The sequence below is a fragment of the Lontra canadensis genome, unplaced genomic scaffold (genome assembly GCF_010015895.1).
Source record: "Lontra canadensis isolate GAN:19392208 unplaced genomic scaffold, GSC_riverotter_1.0 scaffold49, whole genome shotgun sequence".
In the NCBI taxonomy this organism is placed as follows: Eukaryota; Metazoa; Chordata; class Mammalia; order Carnivora; family Mustelidae; genus Lontra; species Lontra canadensis.
The window spans coordinates 9861632-9881567 of NW_022631043.1; the positions used below are offsets into that span (position 1 = coordinate 9861632).

The following is a 19936-nucleotide window of genomic DNA, read 5'->3' on the forward strand; positions in this document are numbered from 1 at the left end:
AGTTTGGCCTCCACCGCTTACTGGCTGGGTGAGACCCCGAGCAAGCCACTTAACTCCTAGAGCCTCAGTTGCCCCATCTAACAAAGGGGAGGGGAGGGTGACAGGGTCTTCCCCCAAGGGTGGTTGTGAAGATTAACTGAGGAACTGCCAACATGGGTCTCTGGCACACAGCAAGCCCTTGACCTGTGTTAAACCATTATTGTTGTTTAAAGTTATATTACTTAGCATGCAGCTGGGGACAGCAGGAAGAAAAAGATGTTTATCCTTCCCCTACATGGAAGATGGGGGTCCATGGGGGTCCATTGCATGCTCCAGGCCAGGCAGACCTGGGGTCTGTGTGTCTGGGCAGAGGCTGTCCACTTTCTCAGCCACATGAATCTGTCTTTTTTTGCAACACTCTGCTACCCATAGGCCCCACCTGAAAGTACCTGGGATGGGGGAGCTGGGCTCCAGCACATCCATGAGGGAGAAGTCTGTAGGGATGAATGGGGGGTGTCCTAAGGCCAGGGGTGACGTCTGTGCTTCTTCCTCACCAGGCAGAAGGGGCGCAGGTATGGGCCACTGTTCAGGCTGTCAGCAAGTACCAGCTCCTTTCTCCTGCCCAGTTCTCTGACCACAGTCCTAGCATCCCTTGCAAACAGGGAGGACATGTTCCTGGAGGGACGAAGAGGGCAGGTGTCCTACAAAGCCGTGGGGACCTTGGTGAAGTCTCTCAGCTGAACTGAATTTCTAGCAGAAGCGTGAGGAGTGGGGAGCCCTGAGCAGGCTTCTCCCAGGTGCTTCTGATGCAGGGCTGGGTCCCAAAGTCAGCAGGTAGGTGGAAATCACAGGTGGCCAAAACTACCTTGGAAATACCGCCCTGTAAATCACTCCCCTCCTGCCAGCATGGGGCCTGGAAAAACTCCAAGGCCAAGAACTTCCTTCTCTTAGTTTTAGAACAGGTGTTCCCTTGGGAACATTACTAAATCCCTCTGGTCCTTGGTTTCCTCAGCTGTAAAGCAGAAATTTATTCATATTTATGTAAAATATAGACAATTCCTATCTATAACAGTATATCCCCTATTGGACTGTTATGAGGACTAACAAATTGATGTTGGCATATGTTGATAAGCTGTTACCCTTTGTATTCTGGCCTTGCTTGCTTTTTTGAGGTGGTGGGTGCCCAGGTGGGTGGGAAGAGGGAGAGGAGATGGGGTGGCATGAGAAGGGACACTGCAAGCCAGTGCATGTGTTTTCGGATGAGCACTCACAGCCAAGTGGGAAGGGGAGACCGAAGGAGCTTATGACTACAGTCCAGGGAAGTATGCCCTGGGCTCCAGTGGGATGTGGGGTGCCAGGGGCCGGCCTTGGCTGCAGCCCCAGGGAAAAGAGGCAGGTGAGGGGCCAGCTTCTCCACTAGGCACGGTGCCCAGGACTCACACTACTTTTAGGGCCCACGAAAATGTTTTAATTTACTTTAAAATCCGAAGAAAGAAATAAGTTTTTAGGTCTAAGAGAGTGTCTTAATTATAGTGTTAATATATTCGTCTTTTTGCCAATAGTTTTTTTTTCCTTTTCTCTTCAACTAAAGTGAAAGAGAAACTTCCCTGTTGTTGGGAATGGGCCAACACAGCCTTAAATGACAATAGTTGCTATTTTTATGGAGGAAGCTGCTCCCCTCCCCGCTTAAGGGGCTGCGGCCTGGGGAAGCGTGGGCCTGCTCAGGCCTGCAGGGGGCGCCAGAGACGCGTCTGCGCGAGCGTGGGGAGGGGCGGCTGAGGGGCTGTGGCAGATGGGGCTGGCTAAAGTGATGACCAGGAGGACTTAGCGGGGACCGCCTGGGGGCAGCGCCAGCTCGAAGTCGGCGAGGGAAGTAGACTTTCTCCAGAGGAGGTGGGGGCCAGAGAAGGACGAGCGGGGAGCATCCGGGAGCAGGAGGAAGGGGTGGGGGTGAGGAGTGGCGGGCCTGGAGCTGGTCTGCCCTCCTGCCTGCTGCCCCCTGCCTGCCTCCCAGTCCTCCAGGACCCGGTGTCCCGGGCCTGCCCACACCCATCTGAGGCCCCGGGCGGCTGCCTGTAGGATGGTGGCTGGATGGTTCTGGACCGTAGGCTGTGCCCAGCGCAGGAAGCCTTTGGAACCCGCGTCCCGCACTACAGGGTTTCCAGCCCTGCCCAGGGGTCCTGGTCCCCCGCCCTCTCCAGTCCTGACCCTGACGCATGGGTTGATCCTCCAGCTTTCAATGAGTGCGTGTGGACTTAAATTAATACTTATGCTTTGTGTTTTTTATTATTAATTATTTTTATTAACATATAATGCATTATTTGCCCCAGCGGTACAGGTCTGTGGGTCATCAGGCTTACACACTTCACAGCACTCACCATAGCACATACCCTCCCCAGTGTCCATCACCCAACCACCTCATCCCCCCCACCACAGCAGCCCTCAGTTTGTTTTGTCAGATTGAGAGTCTCTTATGGTTTGTCTTCCTCCAGATCCTATCTTGTTTCATTTTTTCCTTCCCTACCCCTCAAACCCCTCTGCCTGTCCTCAAATTCCTCATATAAGGGAGATCATATGATAGTTGTCTTTCTCTGATTGACTTATCGAAGCTGATCTGATCCTGCCCCCTCTTTCATGCCCCCCCTACTTCTGTTGCTTCTTCCCAGAAACGATCACTTGTTTTGGTAATTACCTCCCTTATTTCTTGTTTAAAGGGCATTCTTGAGATATAATTCACAAGCCATACAGTTCACCCCTTGAAAGTGTACAAGTCATTGGCTTTAGTATGTTTACAGAATTGTGCAGCCATGACTACAGCCCGTTTTAGAACCTTTTCATTACTCCTCATGTTAACCACTGATATACTTTCTGGTCTCTCTGGATTTGCCTGTTCTAGATATTTCATATGAACAGGATAATATAATATGTGGCCTTTTGTGTCTCACATCTCTTAATAATAAGCTTGCTCAGTTGTGGCATTGTCCATGGACTTACACCAAGGGAGATGAGGATTTTGGGTCCCCTTGGCTCTACACAACAGCACAGGTCCCATCAAATTGTGACTATTGTAAACACTACTCAGCTTTAATAAACCATAATTATTTTTCCTTTCCTGTAGGATTTTTGTTTTGTTTCTCATTGTCAATTTTTATTTTTCCTTCTATTTTCTATGTATCTAATTAAATCCCAAATTCCTTAAATCTTGTATTTAATATCCCAGATTCAAGGTATTTTATCAATTTCCTCTTCCTGGAGAAATCTCCCCCAGAGCCTTCCTATCTGCTCAGATGGGGACTACTTGTCCTTTGTGCCCCCTCCAGCCCCACTGTCACCCTGGGAATCCCCCTGTCTCTATTCTACACTTAATCTTTTCCCGGTAGCCAGTATCTTCCTCCTGGGTCTCTCTCATTTTGTTGTATCACATCCTCTCAACTGAACCACTAACTAACCAACTGAGCCACTCAGGCACCCCTTAAAGTTATGCTTATGTTTGATCTTTTGTAGATAACATTTATTCTTCTCCCTGGATTTTTACTCTATCCTGCATGTTCTGAAACATCACACAAATGTGTTTTGATATGGTCTCATTTTCATCCATTTGTGTCAGGTAGGTGATGGGTTCTTTAAATCTGGAAACTCATATTCTGGTGATGGGATATTTTATTGAATTATTTTGTTGATAATTTCCTCTCCACTTGGGTGTGTGTGTTCTCTTTTTGAGAACTTGTTTTACCCAGCTGTTAGGCTTCCTAAACTGCTCTTCTAAATTCCTTTTTTTCCTCTTTCTTATTTTTCATCTTATGACTTTTTACTTTACCTGTTGGGAAAGCTCCTCAACTTTACCTTCTGATCCTTCTATTGAGTTTTTATTATAATAGTTTAATTTCCTTTTTTTAATAAAAAAACTAAAGTTTAATAGACATTTAATAGACATTGAAGGGGTAATTACCACTTGTAGTCTACATTGAAAAGTAATTTTATTTTATTTTTTTAAAGAAGTCATTTATTTATCTGAGGTTGTGGGGACAGCACGAGAGCACAAGCAGAGGTAATGGCAGAGGGGGAGGGAGAAGCAGGCCCCTGCTGAGCAGGGAGCCCATCAGTGGGACCCTGGGATCTTGACTTGAGCTGAAAGCAGAGCCTCAACGGACTGAGCCACCCAGGCGCCCCAAAAGTAATTTTAATCATATCTAAAACAAATGAAAATCAACAAATTCTATTAAGAAATAATAAAAATGATAAACATTTAATAACACCTAAAATGTAGATAAGACCCCAAACAAAAGTATTAAAATGGCCTTGAAATTTTTTCCCAACAATTCATCTCATAAAATCGATTTCTAAATAGCTCTTATCCTTTGGTTTGGTGTTTTGTCTGCTATCAACTAGGCATTAGTACAGTAGAAAATCACTTATGTTCTTTGCAAATGGTTGGCATTATCACGTAATCGCCTCTTTCCTCAGATTAAAATTCACTCCGTATGTTCCACACGTATGCGGATGAGCATCCGGGTCCTGTTTGGGCGGATTGGAAAGCAGACCTGGCATGTAGCCCCGCCAGCAGTTAAATGAGAAATCATTTGTCCTAAGGGGTCATGTTTTCTGAGGTTTCCTTGATCACACGTGGACCAGACATGCCTTATGGTCTTATGTGCTTCCCACATGTCCCATCAAACAGACTGTTTTAACTTCATATGGAAAGTATAGTGTTCTTTTGAGTGACACCGCTGATAAAATCCTTTTCCACGTGGATTACAAAAATGCTTTCATCTGGGGTCTCTCATTTTCTTCCACGATGGCATCTTAAAACACATCCTGGTCTAGGCAGCGAGGCATATGTTCAAGGACTAGATTTTCAGTTTCAGAACACTGGCCACAATTAGGATGTTGACAAGGACAGGCAGAATGTTTAAATAACTGTTTTTTTGGGATAATGTTTATCTGGAAATGATTGTCTCTAAAATCATCCAACATTTCCACAAACACATCTCTTCTGACTGCTCATGAGGACTCTCTCCCATGTGCATCTTCTCCTCTGCATTTCCCAACCCCGTTCCTTGTCAGATTGTGGGGTTCTCCACATCTCTGCACGGGATTCTGAAGCTGCCTGCCCTTAACGAGGATCTGTCCACATTTCCCCTGCACACAGATATGTTCAGCGTGTTTGGCTGAGGAATGAGATGACAGATCCGTAGTTATTGGAGTGAGCACAGCTCACAGGATGTTTGGGCTGTTAGAGGACCACCTCTTCCATCAGCATTTATCGACATCCGCCGTTTCAGACTTTTCCTACGACTTTTCTTAATAGTGGTACCTTCTTCAGCGTAGTGTCTGTGAGATGGCTCTGCAGGTTCTTCTAACTCATCGTTGTCAGTGGATTTATTACAGTCTTTATCAGTAACTTTAATAGTGTTAAAGTCCTTCGGTTCATCTGTAGGAGCATCTTCTGGGCCATCTAGGTAAGGATTCTTTCCCTCTCTGCAGCTCTGCTTTTTCTCCGCTGGCTAGTTTAGATTCCACCATGCCCTCTTTCTGCTCCTGGCGGTTGCAGTGGAATCAGCAGCAGCCTGGCTGGTGTCTCCTCCGCATTCATCTGTCTGTGTACAAAATGTTTTAGAAGATGCCTTTTCACCACATTTGGCTTGGGTAGTACCATTTTTCCATCTCTAATATCTGCTATTTTGTGGTAGGATCTTGTGTTTTGGTGTGAATGTCTGTTAATGCAGGTTAGCCCATGCTCATCTCGAAATTTTTTTTAGAGCTAAAGCCAAATCCCCAACTATCACACCTAAAACTCCATCCAAAGTGCCGTGACATGGGATCTTTTGGACTAGATAATTTGGACGCTGAACGTTTTCTTACATACATCAGATACTGGTTTGGGAAAATTGCCTAACTGTAAAGACTTCATCAGGCTCTCGATCGCGTGGTACTGTTGAACTTGGCTCTGCACACCACCTGTGGGCTTCACTGCCATTTCTAGCCACTGTGCCTTACCCCAAAATAACCATTTTGCTCCTCTGTTTGCTAGAAGCAGAAGGCGAACATTCTGTACTAGAACAGTCTGCATCCTGTATGTCTTCTAAGCAGTCGGGGACGTTGTACAGCTGTAGGCAGGTCATCGCCGCTTTCACCTGCTCAAAACTGGAGGGAGCGGTCATAGTTTTCCCTAAATACACGAATTGCAAAATGAGATCAGAAGACTCAGCACTAATTTTTATGTTGCTGAGATTCAGTTGTGCAGTCCTGTGCTGATGGTTCAAGGAAAACATTCTGAAAGGGGAGCTACAGGCAGCCAGAACGGCTTTATGTGCTTGAAAGCAAACGTCATGGATTGCAGCCCAGCAATCATGGAGAAAACCCCACTCCGTTTGGTGGTTTCGCTGCTGGAGGATGGAGCTGTGGGTGGGCTTTGCCATCATCTGTTAATTAGAGACCTGCTGCTGGAGGAATGGAGCTGAGGAGGTTTTAAGGAGTTGAAGGCAAATCAACCACAGGAAAGGCAGGCGGAGGCGAGGGGGCCCCCTGAGGGGCAGTGGCCGTGGCATATGACGTTTGATAATAGTTTTCATTTCTAAGACCTCTTTTTTTTGTTCTCTCAGTGTTCCTTTTAATTTTTTTTAAAAGATTTTATTTATTTATTTGACAGAAGAGAGACAGCAAGAGAGGGAACACAAGCAGGAGGAGTAGGAGAGGGAGAAGCAGGCCCCCCGTCTGTTGAGTAGGGAGCCTGATGCGGGGCTTGATCCCAGGATAGTGAGATCATGACCTGAGCTGATGGCAGACACTTAACAACTGAGCCACCCAGATGTCCCTCAGTGTTCCCTTTAAAATAGCTCAAAAAGCACAATTTTGGAAAAGTACACGTGCATACATATGTGCAATATGTGCAATACATAGTGATCAATACACAGGTATAATTTGGGGGGATAATTATTTTTTGAAGCAATTCTGGATGTTTCAAGAAATGTTTGAAGAAAAAAAAACCCTCTTGTTTTTGACATTTTACTACCTCTTCCTGGTCACATATCTATCTATCCCTTCATTAATCACCTTATTTTTTGATGCATTTCACAGTAAGTTACAGATACCACTACATTTCATCCCAAACAATTCGTACTGTTACTAGAGTTCAGTATTTGTTTACATTGTTTTGGAGTAGCTTTAATATACAGCAAAATGCTCTTATCTTTAGATACTGTTTGATGAGCTTTGACAATTGCATGAACCTTTATCCAGATACAGATCTGTCACTTCCGAACGTTCCCTCAGGTGTGCTGATTACTGGCTCCATGCTACCCGGAACGCCAGAAGTGTGGCCCTTGGGCCCCTGAGCTCATTAGGGAAGCTCTCAGCGTAGACTGCGGGCGGGGGGGGGGGGGCAGGCCTCTCTGGACTGACTGCCAGCTGCTGCAGCAGGGAGAGGGTCCCATACAGGGCAGACAGGGGCTGCTTGGCTTCCAGATCCCAGGTTGAGCTGGGGCTGTTCAGCTCCATATTCAGGCCACACTCCTGCAGAAGGCCATAGGTGATGGCCAAATCCTCGTCCTGGAGTGTGGCAAGGAGCTCAGGTTTGAGGGTGAAGGGGATATCCTCGAAGTATTTGAAGTTGGGCTCCAGGATGCTCCTTACCTAGAATAAACGGTATCTGATGTTACAGGTCAGCATTTAAGGTTGGAAAGAGAAAATTTGTCCCCAAGAGGGTCATGCAGGGTAACTGAAAATGGTAAGACTTTTGGAGTCAAGGGGACCAGGAGTCATGTCCTGGTCATGTCCTGTGATCATTGTGATTGTGGACACATTACTGGAAAACGCTAAGCATTGGTTCCTCATCTGCTAAATGGTTACACTAACGTTTCCCGTGTGGAATAGTGGCACATGGAGTTAGATGTGTGTGCGTGTGCATACACTCATGCAGTGTGTGTCTATGGGTATGCATATGTCTGCACCACATACGTACTTACATATAGGTATGAGGATAGAGAAGGAGAGAGCAATCCTCAAGTGGTAACTGTGTTAATAAAGCAGGGATATGATTCTAAGCCCCTGAGTTCCCAAACCTGGGTTCCTATGTGGCTATTTTAGAACTGGCGGTCCCCTCTGCTGGGGTTTCCAGTGAAATGGAGACCCTCCTAAAGTAGCTCATAGCCACTGGGCCTGTTCCCTAGACGCAGTTGCAGCCAGGGATTTCCCAGTTGCCAGAGCAGGATCCTGTCTCCCTTCCTGGCAGAAACCTCCATCATCTCTTTTTCCTCAGAGTCATTCTTAACTCCAGTTTTTTCACCCTCTTCCCTGGGCATTGCCCCTGGGGATTTCTCACCAGCTCCTGCTCCTGGAGCAGGATCCTCTTCTTCATGGACTGGGCCAGCAGATCACGTTGGGTGTCACTCAGCACTGGGATTGGGAACATTTGGGGAAAGAGTGATGAAAAGTCATATTTTCCTCTCCCCGCTGTGAACTAGGAGACCCAATGAGAGGGGAACTCTGAGGCAGAGGAATAATCCACTGGACTTGAAGGTCAAGTTCCCTATACTAGAAAGTCCCCGCTCTGCTCTTGGGATGGTCTTCGGGATGCTACATGACATGGTCCAGAGAATGGGATCCCGAGGCCAGAGCCTGGAATCATCCACCCACAGTGATGTGTTGGATGAACTTGGGCCTGTCACTTTCTGGACCTGAGGCTGGTTCTCTGTTCACATGGCAAATTGATCTCACTAAGCCTGCCAGACTTTGGAGAGAGGTGATATGTGAGGATGAAGATCATGATATTTGAAGGGTTTTGGAGAAATAACATCTAACCCATGGCTTTTATGAGGTCTGCAGGCCAAACTTGTGACTTTCGTACATGTCCTCCAGATCACTCTTACCCATTATGGCTTCAAGGAGGTAAATGATGTGAAATCTTTCCTGGATCCATAGGTCTCTTATGTCCTCTTGCATCTCATTTAGGATTTTGCCACCAAAGCTATCCAAAGGATCCCAGGGGTTCCTATCCAGCTGTAGGAGATTGATGTTATTGGTAATATGATACTACTACTAGTACAACTAGTATTGTTAAATAATTTTGCCTGTGTCTTTTCAGGCTGTATGTAATTAACAAAGTTGGGGAGGTCAGGGCACTTTACCTGTGCCAGGGGATTCCTAGCAGCCTCAGTATTTGCGACTGCACTCCTTGGCCCTATCGTGCTTGGGGCCAGTGTCCTGTATCTCTCACATTCTACTCTTTCCCCTGGAATTGCTGTCCCTCCTCCTCCATGTGCCTTGGTAGCAGCATCTCCTAATCCTGCCCCCATTACCACTTTTTTTTTTAAACTTTATTTTATTTTTTCTTAAGACTTTATTTATTTATTTGACAGAGAGAGAGAGAAAGATCACAGGTTGGCAGAGAGGCAGGCAGAGACAGAGTGGGGAAGCAGGCTCCCTGCTGAGCAGAGAGCCCGATGTGGGGCTCGATCCCAGAACCCTGGTATCATGACCCGAGCCGAAAGCAGAGGCCTTAACCCACTGAGCCACCCAGGCGCCCCCCCACATTACCACTTTTGATCAGCTCTAGGTAGCTGTAAGAACCCCTCACCTCATCCGTGAGGTCCTGCAAAGCCTCTTGGTTCCCAAGCATGTTCAGGATAGTATGGAATATAGCATCCTGAGCGTCCTGTGAGAGCAGGGACAGGGCCTCCATTTCCTGGAAAATCTTCTCCTGTAGGTGCTCAAATTCTGCCCTCAGGAATCAACAACAATGAGAATGGGTACAATTCTTTGATTAGAACATTCCTGGGATGATTAGCCCTTCCCTATCAGTAGGAGCCCTTTTATCAACCAAGAGCATCTCTGTGGATGGCATGTTTGAGCTCTGAATAGGTTAGAAGTAGTAGACTAGCAAACGGACTGTCTGAGCACTATGAAATGAGAGGGGTAGAAAGCAGGGAGAAGAGATGGAGATTCTGGAAAGGGGTAATGGGAAGTGGAAGAAAATCACCAGGTGCTCATTTCTGGGACATGTGTGACATAACGTGGATTCTAATGTTGGGCCCTTCGAGATGAGGATCTTACGTGCCCTGGGCTCAGTTTCTACATCTGTTAAATGGGGATGTTAAAAGGATTAAATTGAGTTTACATATGGAAAATGCTTGGGGTAATACTGGGTGCACATGAGTTATCCTTCTTATTGTGTAATTCTACTTGTATCGTCTATATCCACAGACAGTTGGAGAACTGGGGTGGCTCAGTCAGTTGGGCGTCTGCCTTTGGCTCAGGTCATGATTTCAGCATCCTGGGGTTGAGCACCATGTCGGGCTTCCTGCTCTGTGGTGAGTCTGTTTCTTCCTGTCCCTCTGCTCATGCTCTTTGTCTCTGTCTCTCTTTCTCTCCCTGTGTCTCTCAAATAAATATTTTTTTTTAAAAAGAATTAACAAGGAAAGAATTTGGGGGCTCTCTGCTTCTGCTAGCAGACTTCAGGTGGCCTCAAGATGATCTGCTGACTGAGGGACCAGTGGGATGGAAGCTGCAGTGACACAGGTGTTTCTCTTTGGGTCACTGCTGTATTCTAGGGTTCAGAATAATGCCTGTTGCCCACTGAGTTCTTCGTGGATGTTTGTCGCAGGCATGCAGAAGTGAATAAAAGAATGAATAAGCAGATTGGACAAGAGCATCTGTTTGGAAGAAGAGCTCAGTTTTCTGAGTTGAATGGAAATTCCAATTTGGGTTCTCAGCTTTGCAGCTTCCTACCGTGGAAGCCCCTTAATTCCCTCTTAGTAGACACTCACCTTGCAGGAGGAATCTGCATTCTCTTCCTGGAAAGAGAAGCACAGTGATCATCTCTTTTCTCATGCTTAGATCAGCTTTTGAGACACTTTGGAGGGTTCTGTCCTCTCACCACTTCCTCTTGCCTGTCCTCTTCCTGCCCCAATCTGGGTCCATCCCTCCAACCCCATGGCCTTCCTGCACCTTTCCTGTTCCACAAAAGCTAGGGCCAGGCACTAGGGCCTTGGTGGCAAAGGCCAGGGCAGTCTGCCCTGCTGACTGGATGTGGGCAGAATGAGATCCCCCTGCTCTCCTCCAGCAGACACATACCTATTAGGGGGAGGGGACTGCTTGTGAGGGTGTCTAAAAGAGGAAGTACGTCCCCTGCCCAAGACTTAGCTTCTGAAGACATTCAGTTTCTCTGACCTTCTGCCCCTGACTTCCCTGACCCCTCCTGTCCATCTACTCCTGCCCTTTGCCCAGGGGCCATATCTCCCACCTCAGGTAGGGACAGCAGAGGCAATCATGGGGGATTTTGTGCAAAGTGGCCTCATGGAGGGCTACATTCCCGCCTTCCTGCCTTGAAAACCACCGCTCACCTGGTAACGGTATAAAACCTGTGAACCAGTTTGCTGGAAAGAGAAACAGAAATACTCATTCACAAAGCCTTATTCTCCTCTTCCCTTGCCTCCTCCCCACCACTCTCCTTCCTCTTCCCAGCTTTCTCCTCCTCCTCTTCCTACCTCTGCCCCTGGATTTCTTGCCTCTTCCCACTACTTCAGTTGACTTGGTGCCTAGGCACAAGGAGACCCAGGCAGCACCCCCGCACCCCACCCCACAACCCTATCTTAGTGTTCAAAGGAGAAAGGTAGCTTTCTGGTGGCTGAGGCCTGTGCAGGTCAAAGGCAGGGAACAGTAGGAGGCGGTGGAGGAACCTGGCTGGAAAGATTTCCCTGTGGGTCTGTGGGGGCTGAGCCCTGTGCATGGCTCTTACTTGTATCCAGAGGGGGTCATGGCTCAGCAGGGTGAGTTGAGGCAGAGAACTGCCCAGCTCTGGAGCTCACCTTTTGGAAAGGTTTTTGTTTGTTTGTTTGTTTTTAAGATTTCATTTGAGAGAGCTGAGCAAGAGCCAGAGAGCACAAATGGGTGAGGGACAGAGGGAGAGGGAGGAGGAGACTCCCCACTGAGCAGGGAGCCTGATGTGGGACTGGACCCCAGGACCCTGAGATCGTGACCCGAGCCGAAGGCAGATGCTTACTGTTTCCCAACTTGAACACCCAGGCGCGACCTGGAAAGGTTTTCGGCTTGTCGTCGTCTGGGGTGAGCATATCTGGGTGGGAGGACGTCAGGCCAGGACAGCTGCGTTATTCCTGCGGGACCGGTTCACAGCCCGGCACCTACAGCCCCAGACTGCCCCCTCCAGGCCGGCCGTGGCAGCTCTTCTCGGTGGGGCCGGGGACCCCTCCATCATAGTCCCCTGTGATACTGGCTAAAGCTCAGAACCCCCGACCTGACTCTGAAGAAGAGCCTGGAACCCGCCTTTTCTACAAGCACCTTGGTTGGTCACGGTGCTCTCTGACACTGGAGAACTGTCTCTGTGAGGTAAAGGTAATTGGTTTGTCCCTCCTTCTTTGGGTAGGATTGTCTGTCTGGTGCTCTTTGTCTTACTCTCCTGAGGTCTCCTCCCTTACCTGTTTCTGCTCCCAATCCTGTCCAGGAAGACATGGGTGATTTCACGCTCTATGTGAGAAATGTGCTGAGACAAGATGTTGCAGTGAGGATACTACAGAGAATAGTGTGTGAATGTGTGTGTGTGTGTGTGTGTGCGTGCGTGCGTGTGTGAGTACGTGTGTGTGGCGAGGGCATCCCCGCATCCCTGAGGAGCTGGACCCCAGCTGTACCAGGCTGACCTCTCACTGGGAGTTCAGTTTGGGAAGGCACAGGCCAAGCACCCTGAGCTGGTTGTGCCCCAGCACTCCCCAGTCCACCCAGCCCTGCGGCTGCTGTTTGCCGCAGATGGTTGCCCCACTGTGGAATCCGAGCCCAGAGCGGAGGGGGCTGGGGCCCTGCGGCTAGCGAGGGAGGGAGAGGTGTAGATAAAGCCCTGCCTTATGCTCCGAGGACATTATGTCCGCAGTTTGGTTTGGGACCCTGCTGATATCTCAGGGGCTTTGACCTGAGGCTATGGGGAGCCTGGAGAGCTCCCTGTGGCTCCCCAGGTGAACTGCTGAGAGTGGCTTGAGTGACTCCTTGACTGAATAGGGACGATGGGATTGGGGCTGCAGTTCGCCCAGTGCTAAGGACACCTCTGCGCTGGGTCCCTCTTTGTCCCTCTCCATGTGGGAGACTGTCTCTGTATCTCCCCCAGCAGCGTTTCAGGCCGTGCCGGGCGGGAGGGGGCCATGGGTAGTGGGACGTGTGTGTGCCCCCACGGCTGGGAAATGTCCTCAGCCTTCTCTGTGAGTGGGCAGAGCTGAGAGTGGAAGCGTGAGCAGCTGATGCTCCTTCCCCTCTCGTTTCTCCCCTTCCTCCCCCAGCTGCCTCTTTTAGCCTCTGCTTACCCCAGCCATTCTCCTCAGAAAGCAGCTGCTTCCTCTTGTAGGCCAACACTGTGCCCTGTGACAGAGTCAGCATCTTCTCTGTCACTTTGTGAACCTCTCCCTGGCATTGACCCTGGGGAGAGAAAGCAGGCAGTACGGTCCCGTATGCATGTGATCTTAAAACTCAGGTACAGCTAGGAAGCTCATGCTCGGAGAACCCAGCATCTTCCTCCTCTCACTCTCCCTTGATCCTGATTTTCAGGTCCTGCTCTTTAGTCCTTCTTGGTCCAGTATTTACTTTCATATTTCTCAGGTTCATGTTTGCATTGCAGTGATTTATTATTTTTTTCAGATTTAAGTGTATCCAGTTATTGTCTCCTTTGAATGATGAAGATTTTGTCTTCTTACTCTTCCCCCTTCCCCACCCCTACCCATCCTTCCCCCATCTTCCTAAAATGTTCACATCCCGATATCTATGTTAAATTCCATTGTTTACTCTTGGGGAAACTGCTTCTCTTCACTCCAGCTCTTTGCTTTATCAGTTAATTACTTGTGTCAGTCCTGTGCCCTCTCTGCCTCTTACTCATCTTCCCAGGGAATGTAGGGTTGCATTTTGTGAGATCATGCATTTCTGAAGACTTCCTTCTTTTACTCTCACACTTGAGCATTAGTTTGACTGGACATAGAATTCTAAGCTGTAATTTTTTGGAAAATGACTCTTGTTTTCCTTTTTTTGGAGATATTCTTGGTTTTCTTTTGGAAGCAAATTTCCTGAGAGTTTGCACTTAGGTTTTGTGGTGTATGTGGACCCATGAAACTGGCCTCCAGTTGGTCCTTTCATCTGGAAGCACGTTCCTCCGTCCTGCCTTTCTTGTATTATTTCCTGGGTGACTGACTGACTGGGTCTCCGTTCTCTCTTTCTGGAGCTCCTGTTATTCACATTTTGAATCTCCAGGACTAACCCTCTTAATTTTAAGATTAACATTTTCCTTACTTTTTTGGGGGGGATATTTCTTTGATTATTATATTTTGGTTTTTCTATTAAAAAAATGTAGATTTCCGGTTTCTGGTCTGGCACGTAAAGAGCTTAGAAATTGTCACTCTGTCCTCAAATCAAGCGAAAAGCTGACAAACTTTACTGAGAATATCAGTCTGGGTTTTCCAGAAAAACAGCACCACTAGGCTCTGTGTCTCTCTGTCTATATATTTATCTGTCTAAAGGGCTTTATTATGAGGGATCTGCTCATGCAGTTACAATGGTTGAGAAGTCCCAAGATGTGCAGGCCCAGGAGAACTTATGGTATGGTTCTCATTCGAATCTAAAGGCCCGAGAACCAGGCGAGCCCATGGTGTAGCTCACAGTGTCAGTCAGTCTGACAGCAGAAGAACAGTGTCCCAGCTGAAAGACACTCAGGCCGAAAGTGAACTTAGTCTTTCTCCGCGTTTGTTTTGTGCATACCTTCAGTGGACTGGATGAGGCCCACTTACCCTGCTTTACCAGTCTGCCCATTCAAAGCTCATCCGGAAGCCCCCCTCACAGACACACCCAGAGTAGCGCTGAACCAAGAATCATGGACCAGTCACAGCGGCAACGTAAAATGAACCATCCCGTGGAGTAGTAATTACTGTATTCTAGAGACCTGATTGTTAATACATATTGTAGTGGACTTCTTCGGAGGTGTTATATTTTAATTTTATGGATGAGGGAACCCTATCTCAGAAACAAGAATACTGTCCTCAGGCAGCCAAGTGAGTAAATGGCTTCTTCAGAATTCAGCCCTACTCTTTGAATGTCCTGGCGAATCAAATACTACCTAAGAGAGTCAAGTGCAAATCAACGGCATGGGAAACTGAGGCAGCCATGAACCAGGGGTGACATACAAACTGTTCGATGTCACAGCCCCAGAGCCCACACTTAGATGGCACTGGTTGTGAATAGCTGGGACGGTAGCCGGACACACCGCTGAGCAGTCACCCTGTGCGAGGTGCCACAGGGTGTTCTGTCCTCACGAAACCCAGTCCACCCGTCCGAACAGGTGGGAAAACAGCTGAACAGGGCACTATCCTCCCAGCTGGACGGAGTTTTGTTTCAAACTTCTTTAACACTGGGTGGCGCCTTGCTCTCCTTTCAGGTTCATTCACAGATCTTGGAAAGTTAGCGCACATCTCAGTTTTTGTTTTGTTTTAGTTCCTAAATCTCTTAAGTGAGGATAAGTTACATATGAAATATATTGCGTGTAAATGTCCATTATAACACACATACACAAACTTTATATGTTCCTGAATCATGGTTCATGTTGACTTAATATTTGATAAACTGAGGTGTTTAAGTCATTTTTTAAACACGGTTACTGTAAGTTATGTACATCAGATGTGCTTGGAGATATTTAATCTCAGTCCAGAACACTTTCTACTCAGGGGTTGCCGTTATTTAGGATATTTTAACTGCTAAAGTTTTGTACTGTGGTCTCTTGTTTCTGCAGCCACAGAGCCCCACTTGTATGAAGTAGAACAGCCATACTTTAGAGGATCCAGAATCTATCATTTACCCAAAGCAAAGTGTAATCATCAATAATTAAGTTTATCTTCTATTTTATCAATATTGAATAATCTCATATATTAAGATACTAAAATGAGGATGTTAGAATATATTCTCAGGTCAGGAGTCAGGCACGTGAGAAGTGGGAAATAATAGCCCCATTCATTCCACCCCCAAAGATGGGTCCTAATAGACTGCAGAGCCCCTGAACAGTGAGGCTGGCTGGCTGTGCTCTTAGTGTCCCCAACCCACAACAGGGACAACCGTGTACCTTGACCAAAAGAGTCCAGGGGATTGAGCAACTTCCTGTAGCAGTCACATTTCTGCTGTCATGCAGCTCAGTCCTCTGGGTCAGCTCCATGGTCTCTGTCACCACATAGAGATTGTTCCCTCTGTCCTCGGACTTCACCAGCAGTAACAGCTTTGGATCCAGCACTTTCCTGGGGTAGATGGGAAGAGAAAGGTCATAGTGGGAAAGGGATGCCTTCTTGGGTTATTCTAAGTTACTCTTCTAAGAACCTGGATGGGGTAGAAAGTGTTTGGAACTTGACTGGTGAGCTCTCAATGGGTAGGAAGATACTGCTTATAGGTTAGGTGGTTTAGGGCAACAGAACGTCTTCTCTGTTATGTATGGTGGCAGGGCCCCCGTTCTCTGACAGGGGTATAGGTTCGAGGGTGTGCATCCCATATGATGAAAGACATCTGCATTTTCCAAAATTACTTTTGTCCTATTAGGGTAGTTTATAGATTTTCAGTACTAGGGCCTCTCAGCAGAAGGAGGCTGGACGTCAGCGAGGCCAGGTGATTGAGAACAGTGCTGGGGAAGCCCTGTAGTCAAGGCCGGTTACGTACACTGCACGTGGAGCAGTTGGATAAAGTGTGATGAAGCAGGCGGATGCTGGGTGATTCTTCATGACTAGCTCAGCTGGGCTTGGTGGGCTGACTGTCCCTAGCAGGTGGTTGTGCAGCTTGACTTGAAAAATCCAGGATAGGGGAGATGGGGAAGGTCTGCAGTACTGAAGACAAAGTCCATCCCCATTTCAATTCTGAGACCCAACTCTGGTTCTACTCCAGGCCCCACTTGCCTGGTGCCCTGGTAACAGCCGTGGGGAATACTGTGAGATCCTTAAATTTGCCTTTCAGTGCAGGTGGTCACTGAGCATCCAATGTGGGCTTTCCTATTGCCCTTGGAGACAAATGCAAGCTCCTTACCATGCGTCCAAGGGGCGTGTCCTCCGACTTCTACCTGCTTCTTCTGCTTCATTTTATACCACGTTCATCCCCGCTGACAAGCTTCGGCCTCCCCGGCCTCTTCTTGGTCTTGGAAACATCCAGCTCTCCCATACTCCAGGACCTCTAAACCCCAATTCGAACCCCTTTCCTCCTGCTCTTGCTTGCTTCTGTCATTCTTTACGCCCGAGTTCAGCTGTTAGTGGCCAGAGAAACTTAAGCCAAACCACCTGCAGTGTCTCTTCCCCCTTGTCCTGTTTCTTATCTCCAGAGTTCCCATCACGATCTGCAAGTGCCTTCCTGGCTGAATACATAAAATGCCCACTTCCCATTTACTAGAAATAGCCAACTGCCTTCCACAGCCCCCGCCCCCGCCCCTGGCCCCTGTATTTAAAGGTTTGACCTCAGGCTTACTTACTTCACTTAGAGCTAGCTAAGTAAAAGGTACCTTAGAAATTGGGTCTTGGGGCGCCTGGGTGGCTCAGTGGGTTAGGCCGCTGCCTTCGGCTCGGGTCATGATCCCAGGGGCCTGGGATCGAGCCCCGCATCGGGCTCTCTGCACAGCGGGGAGCCTGCTTCCCTTCCTCTCTCTGCCTGCCTCTCTGCCTACTTGTGATCTCTGCCTGTCAAATAAATAAATAAAATCTTTAAAAAAAAAAAAAAAGAAATTGGGTCTTTCACTACTGAAATACTGAGAATTTTTTTTGTTATTTCTTTTCGCACAGCTAAGGAATCTGAAATACTCTTTTGTACCATAAACAGTCTTTGCAAATTTTTTTTTTTTTTTTTTTGCAAATGTTATTTTAAATAAGGGCCTTGTAAGGACCCAGGAATACAGAAATTTCCCAAGGCCCAGTGAAAGTAACTTTCAGTTTCTAAAAGGTTTGCTGTTTTTTAACTTGTTGCCTACCAGTGTGTCGCCTTTATGAACACACTATTTAAGCTGACGTAGGAAGCTGTCCATAGCTCCTAGAGGATCATTTGATATCTGCCTTTGCCCATATACATGCAGGTACATGGAATGCCAGGACACAGCTGCATACTTGACTTATTAAGCAGAGAGTTTCGGATTCTTTGTCACAGGTTTAATAAATAGATACCAGATAACTAATAATGGCCAGTTGGCTGAATGAATGAATAAGTACCCGAGAAGAACAGCATGGTCTGGGATGTCATGCTCTGCACTCTGAACCTAGCAGCAAAGCCTGCTAGGGGCTTTTTTGTGCACGAGGAGAGCCCTACGGGCCCTGTTGACCAGTTCCTTCCTTCCCGTGGCCTCACCTCTTTTGAAGGTCTTCCCATTTATGGGTCAGGATACTAACAACTTGAAACTGGAGGGAGGATCCACGGCACTCAGTAGCTTCCCTTGACACATTCACTTCTAGCCCAGTGGTCACGTTGGTAGAAGCCTTCTGCTTCTGGCCCACAGCGTCATTGAGGTGAAACGGTCCTGAGGACATCAATTTCTGGGGACAGAAAAAGTGGCCTTAGATTGAGCCAAGAATTTACTCTGGAATGGAGGGAAAGTGAATGGCAGAGTCCTGTGTTGTTCCAACCCTCGTATTCATGTACATCTATCAGTTGAGAATCTATCACATGAATGGTTATTATTATTATTATTTTTTATTATTTATTTATTAGAGAGAGAGAAAGTGGGGGCAGGGCAGAGAGAGAATCCTCAAGCGGACTCTTTGCTGATGTGGAGCCTGATATGGGGGCTCCATCTCTTGACCCTGAGATCATGACCTGAGCCAAAAATCAAGATTCAGGCACTCAACAAACTGAGCCACCCAGGTGACCCTCAATTAATGTTTAAATGTAAATTCCTGCAGAGGACAAATGTCTGAATCAGCCCAGGTGTTGGATAACAGCGATAGCACTCCAAACCCCAAGACACGGTAACATCGTGTGTGCACCAGTCAAGGGGACCCACGACATCATCTTTCTTCTGGTGCAGGCACAACGTCCAGCCCAGGCAGAAGCACCCTGGAGCAGAAAGGGTGAAGCATATGGAGACAGGCGGATCTGAGTTTGGATTCTAGTCTTACTAGCTCCCAGGTGCATAACCTGGCACAGATTACTTTATGTTTCAATTCACCGTTGTGTAAGTGGGGATAATGTCCCTGACGTAAGAGGCTGCGGTGAGAATTAGATGAACTAATACATGCCTGTGTCCAGGTGTTGCAGATTCTCAAGTAACCATAGCTTCTTGCCCAGGGTCTTTTGGCAAAACCAACGCTAACGCTGACCTGTGTGAGGGCCTCAGGGACCCTTGCATACCGCCCTGCCTGTGAGCACCCGTGTTTTCCACTCCTCGCCCCCTTGCCCTCCAGCACCTGGGACTGAAGAGCCTGGCTCCAGGAAGTCCGTGAGGGTGTACTCTGCCGGCACGTCAGGTGATTCCCAGAACCCCGAGCGGGTCCTCTTCTGTAGTATCGACAGCGAGCGGTATTTCTTGGCGCTCTCCAGGGGTCTCATGGGCCTCAGGTCTTCGGCTCCAATCTCTTTGACCAAGATCTTGCTGATACGCTCAAACAGGGAGGGCATATTGCTAGGAGCCGATGGAACAGCTGTATGAAATTCAGTTGAGAGGGGGAAGCTCTCACGGAGCTTGATATTGCTCCTTAAACAGAGAACAAATACATGAGACTAACTTAGCTCTTAGAATAGTGACTAGATCATAACTTCCTCAACTTTGGTATTCTGAGCACAGTCTAGGCTTTGGAGAAAAGTGCTACTGTGAAATTCATTGCCTTCTATGGCTAGAATAGAAAAGCCTGTGTGTCTCCCCAGCCCCAAACCAAGGGCCCTCTAAAGGCCCAGGAAATGCTCTATAGGATCATCAGGTCCTTTCAGAGGGACCTGAAAGAAAGTTTGGTGCATGTTACAGATTCATGTGGTGGCAGAA

At 47.6% G+C, this 19936-nt stretch overlaps 1 protein-coding gene and 1 pseudogene across 1 annotated transcript; both read right to left on the reverse strand.

Annotated features, from left to right (window-relative positions):
• Positions 1-4451: 4451 nt before the first annotated feature.
• Positions 4452-6398, reverse strand: LOC116876982 (annotated as a pseudogene).
• Positions 6399-7260: 862 nt separating this feature from the next.
• On the reverse strand, positions 7261-19575 carry GSDMC (gasdermin C). The gene is made up of 11 exons (XM_032873441.1): positions 19309-19575; positions 18310-18494; positions 16070-16238; positions 13281-13392; positions 11978-12049; positions 11319-11351; positions 10743-10769; positions 9554-9693; positions 8847-8976; positions 8300-8373; positions 7261-7611 (listed from the first exon to the last, which is right to left on the reverse strand). The coding sequence occupies exons 1-11, from the start codon at positions 19573-19575 to the stop codon at positions 7261-7263; spliced, it is 1560 nt and encodes a 519-aa protein (XP_032729332.1).
• Between the last annotated feature and the right edge of the window lie 361 nt (positions 19576-19936).